Source organism: Micromys minutus, assembly GCF_963924665.1.
Source record: "Micromys minutus genome assembly, chromosome: 16".
NCBI lineage: Eukaryota > Metazoa > Chordata > Mammalia > Rodentia > Muridae > Micromys > Micromys minutus.
The window spans coordinates 52,995,066-53,014,678 of NC_137985.1; the positions used below are offsets into that span (position 1 = coordinate 52,995,066).

At 50.1% G+C, this 19,613-nt stretch overlaps 1 protein-coding gene across 1 annotated transcript in view; it reads left to right on the top strand.

The window, feature by feature from the left end:
* Positions 1-19,613, top strand: part of ITGA11 (integrin subunit alpha 11) — a 97,953-nt gene that overhangs the window by 1,421 nt on the left and 76,919 nt on the right. Inside the window, exon 2 of the mRNA XM_080930283.1 lies at positions 16,907-17,018. Coding sequence (XP_080786409.1) covers positions 16,907-17,018 — 112 coding nt within the window. The remainder of the gene's footprint in view (positions 1-16,906; positions 17,019-19,613) is intronic.

Consider the following 19,613-nt stretch of genomic DNA (forward strand, 5'->3'; position numbering starts at 1 on the left):
ACCCACTGGAGGTACACTTAAGGGAGGAACTGTCGGCAGTCACTAGAAACCCATCCACAGAAAGGAGATTAAAAACTCCAGGGTGAGTTTAGACAGGTGTCCCCGGCATCCCGAAGCTCAGAGCAAGAGTTTTCAGAGGTAACTTTGCGCAGACCTTGTGTAAGTTGAGGCTTGGCACACAGTGGGGCTCCGTCAGTGGTTGCTAAGTTGGTGGAACTGAAGTGGGCGGAGCTCTGAGGGATGGACTGTTAAAGGACCTCTCAAGACAGGATTTGTGACTCATCGCTCCCTTTCTATGGAGAAAACCACTTCTGCATTATTGCTGATCAGTCTGGGTTTTGGAATATGGGGCTCATAAACATATCCGTCAATGCTAGACAGGCATCTGCTTACAAGAAGGTGGGGTTCGGGTGTCCCTGCCGCCTGGGCCTTGCTGTGGCTCAGGGTAGAGCAAGAACTGAGAGAACCAAGCAGAGGTGTGAGGAATGAAGGACACAGAGGAACTAAGGCTTGTGCGTGTTCAGACAGGAGAGTTTCAGTGTTGAGTGGACAAGCAAGGAGGGCGTCCTAGAGGGCAACTGGGTCCCCCCACCCCAAAAGTGGGATATAATATGACATCATTCATATTTCTAGAGACTAGAGAATAAAGGGTGCTCAAGTGTGTATGTGTTTGAGGACTAAAGAATAAAGGGGTAACAGTTTGTGTATGGGGTGTGTGTGTATGTGTGTGTGTTTGAGTGTGTGTATGGGTGGATGTGTATGTGTGTGTTTGTGTGTTTGGGTGGATGTGTATGTGTGTGTGTGTTTGGGAGTGTGTTTGGGTGGATGTGTATGTGTGTGTGTGTTTGGGAGTGTGTTTGGGTGTATGTGTATGTGTGTGTGTTTGGGAGTGTGTGGGGGAAGGGTGTAGAGATGAGTGTGGAAGCCTTAGAAAGGCTTCAGGTGTTGTTCCTGGCACCATCCCATACTATCCAGTCTTCTGAGACTGTCCCTCACTGACCTGGGACATGCCAAGTGGAACGGGGAGCTGGTTAATGAGCCTGAGAGACCATCCTGTTCCCACCTCTTCAGCACTGGGGTCACAAACACACACCACAATGCCACAGCACCCCTTTCATTTCAAAAGCACAAAGGTGCCTGACTAATCTGGATTTCGAGTACTGGAAGGGTTTGAGCGATCAGTGGGTCAGTCCCCGTGCTCTAGGGCAGAAATCATTTTGGTCCCTTATCTGCGACTCAGATGGGTCCTCTGGGAGGCTCCAGGAGGACACAGACAATGAAGGCCCCAGAGTCTCTCTGTCTGGAGTTGGCCTGGATTCTGCAGTCAGGCCTTATTGGCCCTGACAAATGACTACCTGCACCTCAGTTTTCTCTTCTACAGGTAGGGGTAGTAACAGAATTTGTAGTTATTGCAAAGACCAAATCAGCAATTCTCCTGGTGCCTGGCCAGTGGCGCTATGCTGTTCTCTCCAGCACCTCTTAGGTCACTGAGAAAGGATCTGAAGGGGCTTAGCAACTTTTCTCCCGGGCTCAACTCTACAGGAGACGCCTAGGGAGGTATACTGGAGGCTCAAAGACATATGTGCCAGGACCATAAAAACCAAGGCTCTCCTGCTCCCCAGCAAGGGCCTGGCCCTAAGTCTTGGTCCCAGGACAGACTGAGACAGACAGACAGACAGGCAGGCCTTAATATTTTATCATTGAGCTTTTCCTAAAATCTATCTGATCTTGGTTCAGGGGGTTCTTTGGTATTAGGGAGGGAAAGACCAGCACACTTCTGTGTGTCCTTGTGGGTGTGGGTCCCCCCTCAACAGGAAAACCAGGTGGAGTACCAGCTCTGTGGCTACTGGAGACTGACAAGGCTCAAACCACCCCCACCCATTCTCCAGCTCTCGAGAAGGGCAGAGACTGAGAGGCATTGGGTCACTTTGCCTCCCCTGTCCAAGCCCTTTAGTCACCATAACTGTGTCCTCAGCTCCCAGGGAGATAAAGCTGAGTCCCCCCTCTTTCTGCCTAGCTACCACACCTGTGCCCCGCCCCTCAGAGAGCAGATACAAACCCCACCATTCGCATGGATCCCGGCCACACAGGACTGTGGGCCCTCAGGGAGCTAACTCCGCTCTCCCCCTCACTTGGCATCTCTGAGCTCACCCTTCCTCCCAGGAGTGGAAGTTTCCTCCTTCTGCAACAGTAGGGAAAGCTTACTTCCATCTTCCCCATCGGCACACACCACCCCAGTGTCCTGTCCCTGTTGCTTGGACTAAAACCTAATTATGGGCAGACTGGCTTGGCTCTTGCTGTGTGGACGGGGAGTTCATTTGGGGAATGAGAGGAACTCTCTCTCAAGATGCCCAACTTGGGGTATTACCTTCTCTCCATGAGTGTCGAGAGATTATTCGTTATTACAGTGTGGCTTAATTTAAATAGAAGGGATTGTCATGATTAAAAAATCATATCTGAGGGCTGAAAGAGGCTCAGTCGGTAAAATGCTTACCATGCAAGTCTGAGGAGCCAGACACACCAGTGCATGACTGTCATCTCATCCCTGGGGAGACAGAGCATCCCTGCGGTGAGCTAAAGCAGAGGTTCCTCAACAGACTTAGCCTGAAAAGTCAAGGTAAAGTGTGATTTAATGACATTGGACCTCGACCTCTCGTCACCCGCACACGCCCATGTGCCTGCACCCATACACAAGAACATGCACACACAACACACACACATCACATCAAATGTGACATCTCTCCTGCCCATTTAATTCCCAGCAGTTTGTTAGCAGTTGAAGGAAGAAAGCAATGAGACTGAAGTCATCTATAAACTAAACTTCTGCAGAGAGCTTTCATATGGTGTCCTTAAGACCTAAGCTATAATGTGTGAGATCTCTCCTTGAGGGAATAGCCCGTGTGGCCCAGCCCCTCCCTGCTGCCTCTAACTCTCTCTGGAACACCAACTGCTTGTCATTCACGAAGCAGTGGCAGCCAGCATGTGCAGGTTGGGGGGCCAGCCTGCCCAGATTCTGCTCCCTTCTAGGTGGGTGAGCCTGGGCAGCGCCCCCTCCCAGGGGCTCATCTCATGAACTACAAAGTGAGAATTAAGCCCTTCTCAGGCTGATGCTCTGGTTAGTGGCTCATATGGGACCCATCCATGTTCACTGTACTCAGTGGTCCTTGGCAGCCATGTAAGCCTCTGTCTGTGGGAGCTGGGAATACATCCTAATTTCTCATCATTTCTTCTCTTCCTTTTGTATGTGTTGTGGGGTGAGGGTGGGCATTCACATACTCCATGGGGAGGGGGCCTGTAAGTACTAGAATAGAGCATCAGGCCCCTTGGACTGGGGAGCTTTGTGAGCTGCCTGGACTTGAGCAACGGGAGCCAAACTCGGGTCTTCTGAGAGCACAGCAAGTGCTTCTGCCTGCTGAGCCATCGCCACAGCCCTTCACTGTTTCTCACTTGGTTTGTGACAGGCACCCAGGGAAGCTCTTTCTCACCTCTCATGGGGTCATAGCTTTGATTCCAGGTTCTAGAGTCATGGGCAGAGTCAAAGGCAGTGCCAGGATCTCCCTGACTCCCAGAACCCCAGCTCTTTTGTTCCTCCAGTATGTGGATGGTACTGAACTCAGGACCCCCTGCATCCTAAGCAAGTGCTGAGCTGGATTCCCATCCACAGCCTCCACTCTTAATTCATGCAGAATGTTCTCTTTGGAAACTGAGTCTCGGTCCCCGGGTGGTGACTTATCAGAGTCGGCCTCTCCCAGGAGTTCTATCACCTGCCTGCTTCCAAATTCCCACAACACTGAATGCCCAAGTGGTCCCGAAACCCACTCTCTCCCTCCCCATACCCCAGTCAAAACCTGCTAAGAGTTTTCAGGCCTAATAAGCTAATGGATGAGTGAGGATATTAGATGTGTCGGACCAGAAGGCATTTACATTTTAACTGAATGGTATCTTGAGACAAAGGAACTAAGGGCTGGTGGTAAGCCTCAGGTGAAGCTGGGGGCCTGGTGGGCATGGTCCAGTCCCTCAGCCTCCTAGTCTGACAGGCCTCTGGTGGAGAGACAGCCTGATGCTATTGGGAAGAAAATCCCTGTCAAACCCGGCAGAGGTTTGGTTTAGTTGGTTGTTGTCTGTTTTTCCTTTGTGGCATATGGGGCAAGGTAGGTAGATCACCAGGGCAACGCACTCCAAGATGTCAAACAGAATAACAGCATCATCCCAGCATCAGCCAACTAAGCAGACTCCCATGCCTCCTGATAGCGGTTTCCAGGGCTCAGCTGCTCTCTGCAGGAAGGCCACAAATGGACTAGAGAGTGCCCCTCCCAACAGTCTGAAAAAAGCATTCCAGGTGTGATGTGTCTCCAATGCATGAGGAACTCAGATGCATGGTTGAGCGATTCTCATGATTTTCCCAAGATCACATGGGGACTGGGCCAGGTCTTCCAGCCTGGGGTTAGATTTAGGACCTAATTAGCTACACCCACCAGGGGAACTTAACACTTCATCCCGAGGAATGATGCTTGGTAGGTTCTCTATATTTGCAGTAGGTAGATAGTATTAGGCCATTCAAATGGTTCTCTGTAGACCATTGAGGGAACTCTGTAGACTGCTGGGGGTGGGGAGGGTTCTCCATAGGCCATTGTGGGGGTCTCTATAGACCACAGGGTTTCTGGGTAGACTATTGATGATTCTCTATAGACTTGGGGGGTGGTCTCTGTAGACCACTAGGGGGTCTCTGTAGATCACTTGGGGATTACTCTGTAGACCACTGGGGGCTCTGTAGACCACAGGGGGTTCTCTATAGACTATTAATGATTCTCTATAGACTGTGGGGGCTCTCTGTAGACCACTGGGGCTCTCTGTAGACCACTGGGGCTCTCTGTAGACCACTGGGGCTCTCTGTAGGTCACTGGGGCTCTCTGTAGACCTCTCTCCATCTTCACCACCCCTTCTCTGTCTCGCACACTTCTAGGACCCTCACTCTTACTTTTCCTTCCAGGAAAGAAGCCACAAAACCATCTTATTTCCTCTCCTCCTTCTGGAATTTTTCTTTTTTTGGAAATCACGGCCTCTCTTAGTAATTGGTGGAAATTATAAAACCCCGTGAATAACATGTAGATTACAGTTATCTCTGGAATTGGTGGGCCTTGTGAAGTAGATGGAGAGGCTTTCAGGGCCAGGCCAGCTGAGAAGCTCAGAAGCAGATGGGCCCAGTGTTTGCAGTGGGATCCATCCCATGGCCTCAGGGGCCGACAGACTGAGTGAGTTCTAGCACCCAGCATCACAGAGACCATGTTCCTCCACCCCTTCCAGGCCACAAGCAGTGATTCATGCCCTAAACTTAAAGAGAACTCCAATTCTGGTTTTTAAAGAGCAAAAGAAACCATCCAAAGAGCCAGGCCAGACCACGAGCCAATCACCAGCCATGGCATGTGCTGGGCTGCTGATGGTGAAGCCAGCCAGGGCAGAGGCACTGGCAGACCCCAAAATCGGCCCTGCCTATCATTCCAAACAGGACCAAATTGTCACTCGGATATTCTCTAGTCCTTTCAGTAGGGACCTACTTGAATCCCACACATCTTAAACCCAGCCCCTCACGACACCTCCGCACCTGGACCTGAAGCCTCCCTTCAAGTCCTCAGTGTCTGAGTCAGTCCAGAGACTAAGACCAGGAGACAGGCAGAGCCTGGGAGGCTACCACAGGAGGGCTTCGTGGTAATAGATGTCTGATGGGTCTCCCTGACTTTTTCCTTGTCCTGAATGCTGTTCTGTCCTGCAAACAAGAGGACACCACTAGGTTAGCTTGGGCCATGCTGCAAACCCTCCTGGGCTTCCCTGCTCACGCTGAGTAGACCCCTGATTTTCTGACCCCATCTTCAGTTCATCCCAGCATGCCACAGCCCCAGACTCCAGGGTGGTAGTTACCTTGTATTACTTATCCTGGTGCTATGATAAAACTCTGTGACCAAGGACGACTTAAGGGAGAGTTTTCTTTGGCTTATGTGCCAGAGGACTAACAGTCCACCATGGCTGGGCCAAGGCATGAATGCCAACAATGGCCGACGTGGGAAGCTGAGAGAACACCGCTTTGACAGCAAGCCCCAAGCAGAGAGAAAGGGTGAGCAGGAAGCAGGGTGAGGCTTTAGGAGAGGCCCTGTCAGTGACATACTTCCTCCAAGGCTGTGCCTCTCCATGACTGTTAACTCCCCAAAGCAACAGCAGCTGGAGACCAAGTCTTCAAATGGCCTGTGGCAGACGTTACTCGTCCAAACTACCGCACCTCAAGCGCCCCTCCCCCAGAGACCCCATCTCACTTCTTTTCCAGATCCTATCTCACCAAGGTCCCCAATTTCAGTCACTAAAATCGCACCTTACCCTGTGTCTTAGTCAAGGTCTCTCTATTCCTGCACAAACATCATGACCAAGAATCAAGTGGGCGAGGAAAGGGTTTATTCAGCTTACACTTCCACATTGCTGTTCATCATCAGAGGAAGTCAGGACTGGAACTCAAACAGGTCAGGAAGCAGGAGCTGATGCAGAGGCCATGGAGGGATGCTACTTACTGGCTTTCTTCCCCTGGCTTGCTCACCTGCTTTCTTATAGAGCCCAGGTCCACCAGCCCAGGGATGGCACCACCCACAATGGGCTGGCCCCTCCCCCCTTGATCACTAGTTGAGAAAATGCCTTACAGCTGGATCTCATGGAGGCATTTCCTCAACTGAGGCTCCTTTCTTTGTGATAACTACAGCTTGTGTCAAGTTGACACAAAACCAGCTAGTACACCCTGCGAACTCTCACAGAGACAGGGATCCTCCTACACTTCTCACTTTAGCCCTCATGAGGCATTGAATGGCATCTAGCATTATGGCCGGCCTCCTTTCTTCATGTGGTAGACTGCAAGTCCTAACGATGTACTCCAGTGAGAGCAAGACTGTATTTACTTAGATACCCTAAGGTCCAGCTCCGCACTGGCCAGAGTAGGCAAGCAAAGAAATGAAGAAATGAAGAGACGAGACAGTGAAATTACTTCCCAGCTCTCAGTCCCATTTACTAATAACTAGCCCCCAACTCGCCTTCCCTAGGACACCAGACTGCCATGCCGATGTCTATAATGAAAATAAACTTCCAGACTGCCTGTTGAAGGGTGTGGAAGCTTCTTGAAAGAGAGACTTTAGAAAGTAGGGAATGGGTGTATCACAGGCTAGCCCAGGAATACCGCAAGCTGGCCTGGATGGCCCACACTGCTCACTACCATTCTCTGAGGGACATCAGGGACACAGAAAAGACCTTGCTTTCCTGTGGTGGACATGTCCCCAACAGAGGACAACAAAGATGAACTTTTTGCCACATTTAGTTGCCATTCATACATTTCAGAATGCAGCACCTCACATTCCACCTTAAAAAGACTGAGAGCACCCTGAGAAGATGGGGGGGGTTGAGCATGCACCCCAGGTTAGCCCTCAGTCTCTGGGAGTCATGTGCTCTGAATATTCCTGGTGGCTTATAGGAAACCTGACTACAGGTGGAAGGTCTGAGTCTGCACCCAACCAGCCCTTCTCAGGAGCATGGCCCTCAGATGTGGGGTTCAGACCAGCCCTGACAAGTCCTCCTTTTAGGGAGTACAATGGGAACTATAATGCCCACCCTATAGGACCAGTGTGAAAAACCAGAAATAGTGCCCAGTACCCAACAGAATATTGACCAATGATAGGATATTCGGCAAATCCCAGTAGCCATGGCAGTATTTGCTGACGTAGATATAAAGTCACTTAGTCAAGATCACTCATGTGATAAAATACAGCTTAGGGTTCAATCCAGAAACTCCACAGACTGATTCTAAGGGACTTAGAAGGGGCTTTTCCAAGGCTAGACCTCTGCTGTCAATCAAATGAAACAGACCCCAAACAATACCATCTTGGGAAACTTTCTTCTTTGTTTTATTTTCTTTTGTTTTTGGGTTTCTTTTTTTATTCCTCTCTTTATTTCTCCTTCCCTTTTCCTCTTTTCCAGGGTCTCATGTAGCCCAGGCTAGCCTTGAACTCACTAAGTAGACAAAGATAACCTTGAGCTTCTGATCCTCCTGCCTCTACCTCTGAAGTGCTGGGTCCACAGGTGTGTTCACCACATCTGGTTTATGCAGCTCTGGGAATCAAACCCGGGGCTTCACGAGTGCTAGGCACACACTCAACAGACTGTGCCGTGTCCCAAATCTTCTTTCTCTTTTTATTCACACAGTTTTGGCTTGTCTATGTGTGTTCCACATAGACTCATCCACCACACACCATAGGTACACCAGGTGCTGCCACTTGGTCCCCAGGAAGAACAGATCTCCTTCAGCCTCTGCCCCACAGAACTAAGAAGCTATAGAGTACCCAGTTTGGGTGGGGAACTTTTTATGAGCTGCACCTAGATGTTCTTCATTGCTTCAATGTGACTCCTTGGCTGTTGTGGCTGTCCCCTGTGGGTTTGTTAAAGTCTTCTCTGCGGAGATAGGGAGTCACGGGGTGTGGAGAGGCTAGCAGGTGCCCAGTTGTCAGGATAGTCATTTTCTCTCACTTTCCTTGGGTGCAGTGTGTGTTCGGGTACGTGTGAGGGTACACACAGAGGCCAGGGGACAGCTTCAGGTGTTAATCCGCCTTGTTTGTTGAGACAGTCTTTCATTGGTGTACAGCTTGCTGGTAGCTTAGGCCGCTTGTCCAGAGAGTCCTGTCTCCACCTGACTCCACACACCCAGCACCAGGATTACAAGTGCACACTGCCTTTAAACTGTGTTCTCAGGGACCAAACTCAAGTCTTCACACTTGTGCAACAGATGCTTTACCAAGGATTTTATTTCAAGTCAGCGTCTTCTAGCACCAGGAAACAGGCTAGACCTGATCTTCCTCAACTTCGTGAGGAATCCTGGGTCCCAAGACCATCCCTTGCCCCCTGGACGCCCAACCACAAGACCTTCACAGAGTCTGATCATCCCAGACATGGGGCCCACCCTTGACAGGCAGGCACTGTTCCAGGGTCAAGATGCTCACCCTTCACCGGGCAGTCCTCTGTTTCCATGACAACAGATGGCTCGTGAGAAAGTACAGTGGGAAATAGAGATGGGTTTGCAACCACAAAAACAAAAACAAAACAAACGACAACAAAAAACAACCTATTTCCAGTACTCCAGAAGCAGAGGCAGGTGGATCTCTTTGAGTTCAAGGCTGGTCTACAAAGCAAGTTCCAAACAGCCAAAGCTGTTATACAGAGAAACCCTGCCTCAAAACAAACAAACGAACAAAAACCTGACCTATACCCACACCCTCAGGCTGCCAACGCTTCCTTCTTCAAAGTCTGCAGTTGCATATTGAGCTGTATGCAACTGGAGAACTTTCTAGATGGGTGTGGGTATCCACTGCAGGGCGAGCCTGCTGGCTTGGAAGGGAAGGGCCCCCACAACTCCTTTTTTTAGTTGACATTCAAAGAACCAGAGCAGGGTGGCCGGCAGCCCTCTGGGCCTTCATTACCCTCCTTCCTCTTGTCCAAGGGAAAGCCCTGCCACAAATTGTACATCTCCAGCTTCGCCGTGCTGTTTGCCCGGCTTTGCCCACTTCCCTGGCTGAGTCTAATCTTGGATGCACAGATCTCTTTGTTTACACCCAGGGCAAATGAGACCCAAGCCCAGGAATGGAAACCAAACTGAGCTCTTAGAGCGGGTTAGCATGTCAGGGAAAGGGGGTCACAGGGCAGCTGTGCTGTCCAGTGACCCCAGGAGGGGACACATAGTGAGGACACACGGATTTCTTTAAACCCTCTGCTGGGACTTGGAGATTGGGCACTTTTCAGGAAAGGAAATTGAGGGCCAGGAAAAAGAGCCCTGCTGGGAATGGAGCTAATGCTTCTGGGGCCAAATTCACCACTCTAAGCTTCTCCCTTCCCCGAGGCTGTAGCTGTTATAGCCCAGGAACCTCTGTTGGCAGGTTGCTGACTTCTTTCTCAAACAAGCACTGTTGTGTGTGAAGCATTGTCTTAGGTGCTCAGGATAAAGAAGAAAGGACAAAGTCCCTTTCACACTGAGCTGTGAAATGTTTGTCAGCTGATTTTGCCTCTTGGGATGAAGTGGAGTGTGTGTGTGTGTGTGAGAGAGAGAGAGTGTGTGTGTGTGAGTGTGTGTGTGTGTCTGTGTGTGTGTGTGTGTGTGTGTGTGAGAGAGAGAGAGAGAGAGAGTGTGTGTGTGAGTGTGTGTCTGTGTGTGTGTGTGCGAGAAAGCACAGCTAAGGGCGTCGATGAGGCACATGCATTGCACATGTGTGGGATCATGTGGAGGCCAACCTTGGATGTCAGTCCTTCTGCTGTATCTGAGACAGGGTCTCTCATTGGCCTGGAACTTAGCTATAGCCGATCAACAAGTTTGCAGGTCTCTGCCCCAGAGTAGTAGCCCCATAGCACCTTTCCCATGAGCTTTGTGGATCTGAACTAAGATACTCAGGCTTATGAGACAAATGCTTTACCGAGCGAGCTGCCTCCCCAGCCCTGGAGTAGAGAGAATCTTTATTTGAAGAAGGTGCCAATTACCCTGGTATAAATCTTCCCACCCCGGTCAGTTCTAAAACTACTACCACATCACGACTAAATGTGAGCTTAATTGTAATAAGCTCCTTCAACAACCTGCATTTTTGACTGTGAAGGAAGTAAAGAAGATGCTATGAGGGAGAAAAAATGGGTTCTTCATAAGATGGTCAAACAACCTCAGAGGCTTGACGTTTAATTTGGTGTTGAGAAGGAGCTACCAGCAGAGCAAATATCTCAAGGAAAGGGGCTGCAAGATGACTTGGTTAGACAAGTACTTGCTCAGAGCATGGCTCAGTAAATGCTTTCTGAAGGGCATGGGGTGGCTACGTTACTGAAATGTTACCTTGTGACTATGAAGGCTTCAATTTGATTTCTACAACCCATTTGAAAAGCCAGTGGGTGGGGCACACGTACTAGTAATCCCAGATCTGGTGAGCAAGTGACAGGTGGGTCCCAGGGTTGCCTGCCAGCGCCTAGCCTAAGGCTAGGGAAACTCTTAAGTCTGTGAGAGACCCTTGTCATAGGGCAAGGTGTACAGCATCCTGGGGAAGGACACTTAAAGCTGTCTGTCCTCTACTCTCCACATACACTTAGGCACACACACCAGCACAACACACACATATACATACAAAGACAGAGACAGACAGAGATAAGAGACAGACACAGAGAGAGAGTCTGTGTGTTACCTCGGAGAAGGAAGGTCCGTGTGTGGAGTTGGGTGTGTAAGGCACTAAGGAAGGTCTGTGTGTGGAGGACAGAATATGATTAACAAGAAGGCAGACCTTGCAGCACCCAAGGGCCCTGGGGAATGAATGATCTGCAATCTGCTCCACATGCAGTATGTGTGTGTGTGTGTGTGTGTGTGTGTGTGTGTGTGTCTATGTCTGTGTGTGTCTATGTGTCTGTCTGTCTCTCTGTGTCTGTGTGTCTCTGTGTGTGTGTCTGTGTGTCTCTGTGTGTGTGTCTGTGTGTCTGTGTATGTCTGTGTGTCTGTCTGTATGTGTCTGTGTCTGTGTGTCTCTGTGTGTGTGTCTGTCTGTGTGTCTCTGTGTATGTGTCTCTCTGTGTGTGTCTGTCTGTGTGTCTCTCTGTGTGTGTCTGTGTCTGTGTGTCTGTGTATGTCTGTGTGTGTCTGTATGTGTCTCTGTGTGTGTCTGTCTGTCTGTGTGTCTGTGTGTCTGTGTCTGTGTGTCCATGTGTGTGTCTGTGTCTGTGTATCTGTGTGTGTCTCTGTGTCTGTGTGTGTCTGTATGTGTCTCTGTGTGTGTCTGTGTCTGTCTGTGTGTGTGTCCATGTGTGTCTCTGTGTCTGTGTGTGTCCGTGTGTGTGTGTGTGTGTGTGTGTGTGTCCATGTGTGTGTGTATATATGAAGAGTACAAGTTGGGGTTCCAGAAGATTTTAAGCAGGACAGTTACAGATCGAGTCTGGTTTTATTTTGGATCACTACTGTGTGAAGAGCATAGCATGGAACTACAATATTCTTCATGGTGCTCTGAAAGTTGTAGATGGAGCTCTGTTCTCACCAAATCCCTACCCAGAGAGAAGGAGACATGGTGGTAAGAAAGAAAGATGCATTATAGTCATGCTATAATAATAAAATTATGAAAATTACAATGTAAAAAAAAAAAAGACAGAAAGATGCAGTGGCCTCCATCCATCTATGGCCCTTCCTCTTGAAGGGGTCCTGCATGCATCCTTGCAGGCATCGGACAGGGGTCATGCATGTGTCCTCTGCAGGCATCGGACAGGGTCATGCATGTGTCCTCTGCAGGCATCAGACAGGGTCATGCATGTGTCCTCTGCAGGGATCAGACAGGGTCATGCATGTGTCCTCTGCAGGCATTGGACAGGGTCATGCATGTGTCCTCTGCAGGGATCAGACAGGGTCATGCATGTGTCCTCTGCAGGGATCAGACAGGGTCATGCATGTGTCCTCTGCAGGCATTGGACAGGGTCATGCATGTGTCCTCTGCAGGCATTGGACAGGGGTCATGCATGTGTCCTCTGCAGGCATTGGACAGGGGTCATGCATGTGTCCTCTGCAGGCATTGGACAGGGTCATGCATGTGTCCTCTGCAGGCATTGGACAGGGTCATGCATGTGTCCTCTGCAGGCATTGGACAGGGTCATGCATGTGTCCTCTGCAGGCATTGGACAGGGGTCATGCATGTGTCCTCTGCAGGCATTGGACAGGGGTCATGCATGTGTCCTCTGCAGGCATTGGACAGGGTCATGCATGTGTCCTCTGCAGGCATTGGACAGGGTCATGCATGTGTCCTCTGCAGGCATTGGACAGGGTCATGCATGTGTCCTCTGCAGGCATCGGACAGTTCTCTGGGGGCGGAGATGGAAAACTATGTTAATTACAGCCAACTGCAGCAGGCGTTTGCTGCTTTCGATCCCCAGGCCTGTTTTCTGTGAGGTTAACATCTGCTTAACTAGCACATTGGCAAACTCCTGACCTACTGCAAATGGATGAGGCCATTGTGGCTCTTCCGTATGCTCTCTCTCATCTCTCTCCCTCCTCTCTGGGTGTCTCCCTGCCCCCACGTCTTTGCTCCCGTGATGTGCCACCTGGCGTGCACATTCCTGCTCTCCCTAGCCCAAGTCAAGGCATCTCAGCTCCACACAGGCTGCCCGGCCTCCACCTGGCTGTTTCCCATCCTGAAAAATCTTCCTCATGTAGACCTGTAAGAGCTCTGGAGAGCTGAGGGGGATCATATTTGCTATAGCAAGTAGTCGCTCTAGCACAGACTGTGGCCCTAAGAGAACGGGCAGCACTTGCTAAGATGGGAAACTGAGGAAGGACAGAGGCCTGGCTCAAGATGAAAGTCCTCATTGGTAAAGGACTCAAGGGGTCGGGGCAAAGAAAGGCAGCTTCTTGTGACCCTTGTCTGAACTCCCTGAAGGAGCACGAGGTGAATGGAGCAAGTCATGCCCTCCCAGCTCCTGTCAGCCCCTCAGTCCTCCAGACTCTCAGACCGGCCCCATCAGCTCTGGAGCGTCTTTTCCCACGTGCTGGGAACTCATATAAAGTCAGATCCATGTAGAGCTAGGGAGTATGCCACTGTGGCCTCAGACTTCCAGGGACCAGGTTTGCTTCTTCCTGCTGGCATGCTCAGGGCCAGAAGCATGCCGACTGCCAGCAACAGCAAGGGTGTGACCTGGAGACCTGCCGCTTCCCAAATGAGATAATGTCCCTATGGATTCCTTTAGAGCCAGGGGTGTTGCTCATACAAGGTGCAAGAGGCAACGCCTTTCCAAGGAAGCCTCCCCCTCAGCTTAAGCCCCCTCCTCCCTTCTCTGGCCACCCCCAACACCCACCCAGACACCCTCCTCTCTTAAGCCCCACCTCTTTCCCAGAACTTAATTGGAATAAGTAATTTCTTCCTGTATAACATACCTCCATCTTGTTCTAATCCCTTGATTCTGTTCACACACACACACACACACACACACACACACACACACCACTTTCCATTAGAGAAGACACAGTTAGCCAGAGGCAGGAGGTCCCTAAGGGCACTGTTGACTAAAAACACATGAAACTGTTGAGTGCATTGAAGTAGAGAGTGTGAGGTGGGCTTCGCAAAAACAAACAGGGGCTCACTTCTCCCCTGGGAAGACCCAAGTGTGGGAAAGTTTACTCTATAGAACAGAAGGCCTGTGGTAAGAAGGGACCTGTTTTCACAAAGCCAACACCTTCCCTACCTGTCTCCATTGCACCCCTGACTCTAACAGCAAATAGGCCAGGCTAGATGCTGAATCGCTCAGAGAGGTGGGCTATAGTTAACCTTCACAGGAGTCCTAAAGCTGAGGGACACTTGTGTCAGACTCAAATTTTAACAGAAAAGGAAGTAACTCCACTGGAGACCCCTGGGAAAAGCCACCTGTCCGACAACCTGCTCCTCCACATGGGTACTCCCACACTGGAGTGCTCCTGCACAGGGGTGTTCCCCCACATGGGTACTCCCACACTGGAGTGCTCCCACACAGGGGTGTTCCCCCACAGGAGTACTCCCGCACATGGGTGCTCCCACACAGGGGTGCTCCCACACAGGGTGCTCCCTCACAGGGGTGCTCCCCCACGGGGTGCTCCCACACAGGGGTGTTCCCCCACAGGGGTGCTCCCCCACAGGAGTACTCCCACACAGGGGTGCTCCCACACAGGGGTGCTCCCACACAGGGGTGCTCCCCCACAGGGGTGCTCCCTCACAGGGGTGCTCCCAGGGATGCTCTGCAAGCTCTTCATCTCTGATGAGATGGTGTGGAAATGAGGACAGAGAAGCACACAGATTCAGGTTACCATCAGGACTGAAAATGGGTTGCCTGATGGTTAGCCCAAAGAGACCTACAGCCAGTAACAGTGAAACCAGGGAAGGAACCAGGCCTCCTTACACAGCCTTGCTCCTCCTACAGCAGTCTCAGCTCCTAAGAGCTGCCCATTCTGTGCCCATGCACCGTTCTCTCAGCCCTGTAAGGAGCTTGTTTCAGTCAGAAGTCCACTCCGGGGCCTTTGACCTTGGCACTTACCCTCCTGCCGTCACTGCTGCCCACCCTCTGCAGATGCTCACACCCCTAAAGATGCCAGGGTTGGGACTCCTTAGCTACTCCAGCACTACACGGTCCTGAGGGGTCCTAGTGGGCAGCTGTCGCATGTTGAGAGTTCTGCTGGGGACTGCGTGATGGTGACATGTTACTTCGACAAAATGCTCAAGAAGAGCAACTTCATGGGGACCGGAAATGATTGGCCCAGTGGGAGACTGGTACCCAGAGCTAGTCTATTCTTCCTCACTGTGAGGGTACAGTGTGTCATGTGGCAGGAGCCTGAAGCAGCTGGTCACACTGTACCCACAGTCTAGAGGCAGAGTGCAGTGAATCCACATTTTCTCCTTTTCGTGTGCTTCAGAATGCCAGCCTAGGGAATGGCGCCACCCAATTTAGAGTAATCCTCCTACCTCACATCGATAACCTAGATAATCCCTTACACCCAGAGATTTGTCTCCTAGGTGGTTCTAGAGCCTATCAGGTTGGAAATCAGTGTGAACCATCACAGGGATGCCCTAGGGTTTATATGGAAAGATGACCGCTCTCCCCACTCGCCCACCAAGGCCCCATCTTTCTGATGTCTGATGTGTCCAGAAGCTCCAGCCTGTGGCCCAGTGTCCACGGTGCAAACACGCTGAGGAGAGCCAAGTCTAGACACCGTAGAGCAGAAGCTGGTGGTTTTCCTTAATTCTTCCCCCTTGGCTTGGGAATGCAAAATATCTTTTTTCTGCCTGGAGATTTCCCTTCCCAGATGTGTTTAGCCAAGACTCAGATGAACTTGCATTCTTCCCGGCTGCCCGGTCTCCAATTCTCAATTGTTTGCAGAGATTCGAGGCAGATGCTTACGCGCTGACAACTGGAAGTCAGCTATGTGTCTGCCCCCAGAGAACCACTGATATGTGTGGAGGTGTGCCTACACCCTCTCATGACACAGTACCGGAGGCATAGGGAAGCAGGAACATTCTCCATGGACAGACACACAGACAATTATAACAAAGCTGAGATTAGAACTCAGATCACCCCGCCCTATCCACACATCTCTTGGCATCTTTTCAGACTCCACTGACTTACTAACGAGCCTATTGGCCCACTCACCATGGCTGAGGACTCGGACGACCTTATCTTGGCCAGCCAAGCATTCCGACTCCCCAGAATAGACCCCGTGCAGACATTTTTCTGAAGTGAAGATTAGTAGAAAAAGTCACGCCCGAGAAGAGGTAGAGAATACGCTGGCGAACTGGCTCCGTTGTAAAAAGCTTTGGCCTCACAAGGATGAGGACCTGAGTCTGAATCCCCCAGAATCTGTGTAAAAAGCCAGGAGTGGTGTGTGTTTGTAATCCTGGTGACAGCAAGATGGGAGAGGCAGGCAGGAGCGAACAGCTCACTGGCCAGCTACCGCAGTTCACCGGTCTCCAACCAAAGGTAGAAGGTAACCGTGAAACAACATATGGTTCTACATGCACTCGCACATATGGGCACGTATGCATTGACACATGTATGTACTTACATGCATACATATGTAGGTAGAATAGAGAAGGGCACGAGGAAAGGCTGACAACTTTGGGGAACCGACTCTCTCTGTACAAGGGTCTTAAATGGTGAGAACAGCTCACAAAGTGCTTTCCAAGAACCGTCGCACTCTACGGAAGTGTCGTAGATGTGACAGGAGGAGCAGCAACCGCTCCTTGTCCTCAGTGTGGACATCGGCCTCTGCTGCTGAACCCTGCGCAGCAAGCACTTTACCAAACAAGCCCAGACACACCCTGGACAGTACCTGCACCCTGCAAACTCACCGTTTCTCTTTTCTGCTCCCACGCAGGATTCACGGACACCTTCAACATGGATACCAGGAACCCCCGGGTCATCGCTGGCCCCAGTGCTGCCTTCTTTGGCTACACAGTACAACAGCACGACATCAGTGGCAAGAAGTGGTGAGTGACAGATCCAGGGGCCACCTCGCCCCCAGGCTGTGTGACACACACTCGCCCAGAAGGATCTTCTGCGCCCCTCCCCAGTCAGTTCCCCTCCAGGTAGCCTTGACTGACTCTTGTCACCATAGATTCCTTAAGCCAGGTTTCCTGTGTGTATGTGTGTGTGTGTGTGTGTGTGTGTGCACATGTGCACACTCGAGAGAATGTTTGTTCGTGTGTGTGTGTGTGTGTGTGTGTGCACATGTGCACACTCGAGAGAATGTTTGTTCGTGTGTGTGTGTGTGTGTGTGTGTGTGTGCGCGCGCGCACATGTGTGCACACGCATGCATGTGTGTTCGCACACATGCGTGTGTGTGGTGATGATGTCATTTTGCAGGCTTCCATTTCCACATGGCTTTTTAAATTCAACACTGTGTGTGCAGGCTATCATGTGGTCCCGGCACTTCACCTCGTGGCTTGTGGAATCCTGTCATATCACTGGGTCACTCTTGATCCATCCTGCCACCGATGGATACTGGAACTGGTTGGAACTTGGGCTGCTCAAGTGGGCCATTGCTCTCCTCCTTCTGCCTCTAGGCGTGTTCTTTAATGAACATTCATCCTCCGCTTGCTGGCGCGCACAGGTGGCTTAGGTCGCGGAGATGGGGGTTAGGAGTTTTCGAGGATCCTCGAAGCTCTTTACTATTTAAACTCTCTAGTAAGACAAGAGAGCTCCAGTCACCACGGCCTCGCTACGATCACCCTAACTGCAGCCACTCCCGCTGCCCACACTCCCTCTGCCCACAGTGCAGGCGCTTTGCGTACCCATTCACATCCTGACATTGTATTTAACCAAGTTTCCAGTCGGGCCCCTGCCCTCTTGCACGCATCCTCAGCTACACAGCAAGTGTGAGCTAGCCTGGGTGACATAAGACTGTCTCAGAGAAAGTGTGAGCTAGCCTGGGTGACATAAGACTGTCTCAGAGAAAAGGAAGATTTGAACTCAGGCATGTGAAGCCTGTGTCTATCCATGCGGTGAGAGTGCTCTGTCCATTTTAAGCTCCGCATTCTTCCTTCTGCCAACTTTCCTCCAATGACATTTGCTGATATTTTGATTATAGCAATACTAAACATATAGGTAAATTTGAGAATAAATGAAATCGTAATAATAGCAAATGCCCTGATCTATTTATTTTTAAATTTTTCCTCATAATTTTCTATGTAGAAAGTCTTGGCCATCGTTAATTACAGTAATTTCTACATATCTGTACCTTATGCTGCTAGAAATGAGATGGTTTTGTTTGCTTGCCTTGCTACCACAGGGGAATGCAATTGATTGTGCATACATTGTATCTGAATTTACAGATACAATGTATTTGCTGAATCCTTTATCATTTCTAACAACTTAGCTTGGTAGATCTTTTTTATAAACATTACTATTATTATTATTATTATTAAGTTGTGTTATTGGAGACTTGCCACAACCATGTGCAGAGGTCAGAAGACAATTTGGGGGGGGGGGGGGTCAGCTCTTTCCTTCCACTTTGAAGTGGGTTCTGGACGTCCATCTTAAACCTCCAGGCCTGTGGGGCTAACATCTTCACTCACCAATCCCGTCCTTGCCTGTGGCTCTTTAGGTCACCCCACACGATCACTCTTTGTTTCTTCTGTCCTACCCCCATACCTCTGTTTATTTTCTGCCCTGTTACAGAACCTACAGCTGTGGGGTCAAGGCTGGTTAGACATGGTGACACGGAGCATTCTTAGCTGGCTTTCCGTGGGGCAAGTCTGAACGAGATGATTAAAGAGGACGGTGTCTGTGATTTACTCATTTATTGGCTGTAGATGCCACCACACTGAAGAAGTATTTCTTCTAGCTTCAGTTTGATGAGGTTTTGTCTATTTGTGTGTGTGTGTGTGTGTGTGTGTGTGTGTGTGGCTTCTTTTCCTTTCTAGACAGGGTTTCACCTATCCCCATTGGCTGGCCTCAATTTTGTCATATACAAGGATGGCCTGGTCCCTCACCTCCACTTCCTGGGTGCTGGGACTGCAGGCATGTGCCACCTTGTTTGGAACCGGTACTGGAAGTCAAACCTAGGACTCGCATGTGCTAGGCAAGCACTACCTACTGGGCTGCGTCCCTAGCTCACTGGCACCATTTTGTTCTTTTGTTTTTAATGTTATCAACAAAGAAGTATTCAGCCTGATCAGGTGCCTTTCTTGTAAGAATTGAGACATACAATTTTTCTGTATTTTGTTAGTGTGGTTTTTTTAAGGGTTGAGTTTTTTCACTTAGCAGTTTTTGTTTTGGCCCTTGCCTTTTCTTCTCTTTTTCTTTTTATCCTTTTCTTATTTTGTAGTTTGAATTCAAACTTGAATTCTTGAGCTAACACTAGAGAAACACGTTATCATCTATGTATGTACGTATGTATGTATGTATGTATGTATGTATGTATGTATGTATCCATCCATCCAAACACCCATCCATTCATCCATCCATCTGTTTGTTGTTTGTTTGCTTATTGGAGTTTCAAGACAGAGTCTCTCTGTGTAGCCGTGGACCTGTAGACCAGGATGGCCTCAAACTCAGAGATCTGTCTCTGCCTCCCGAGTGCT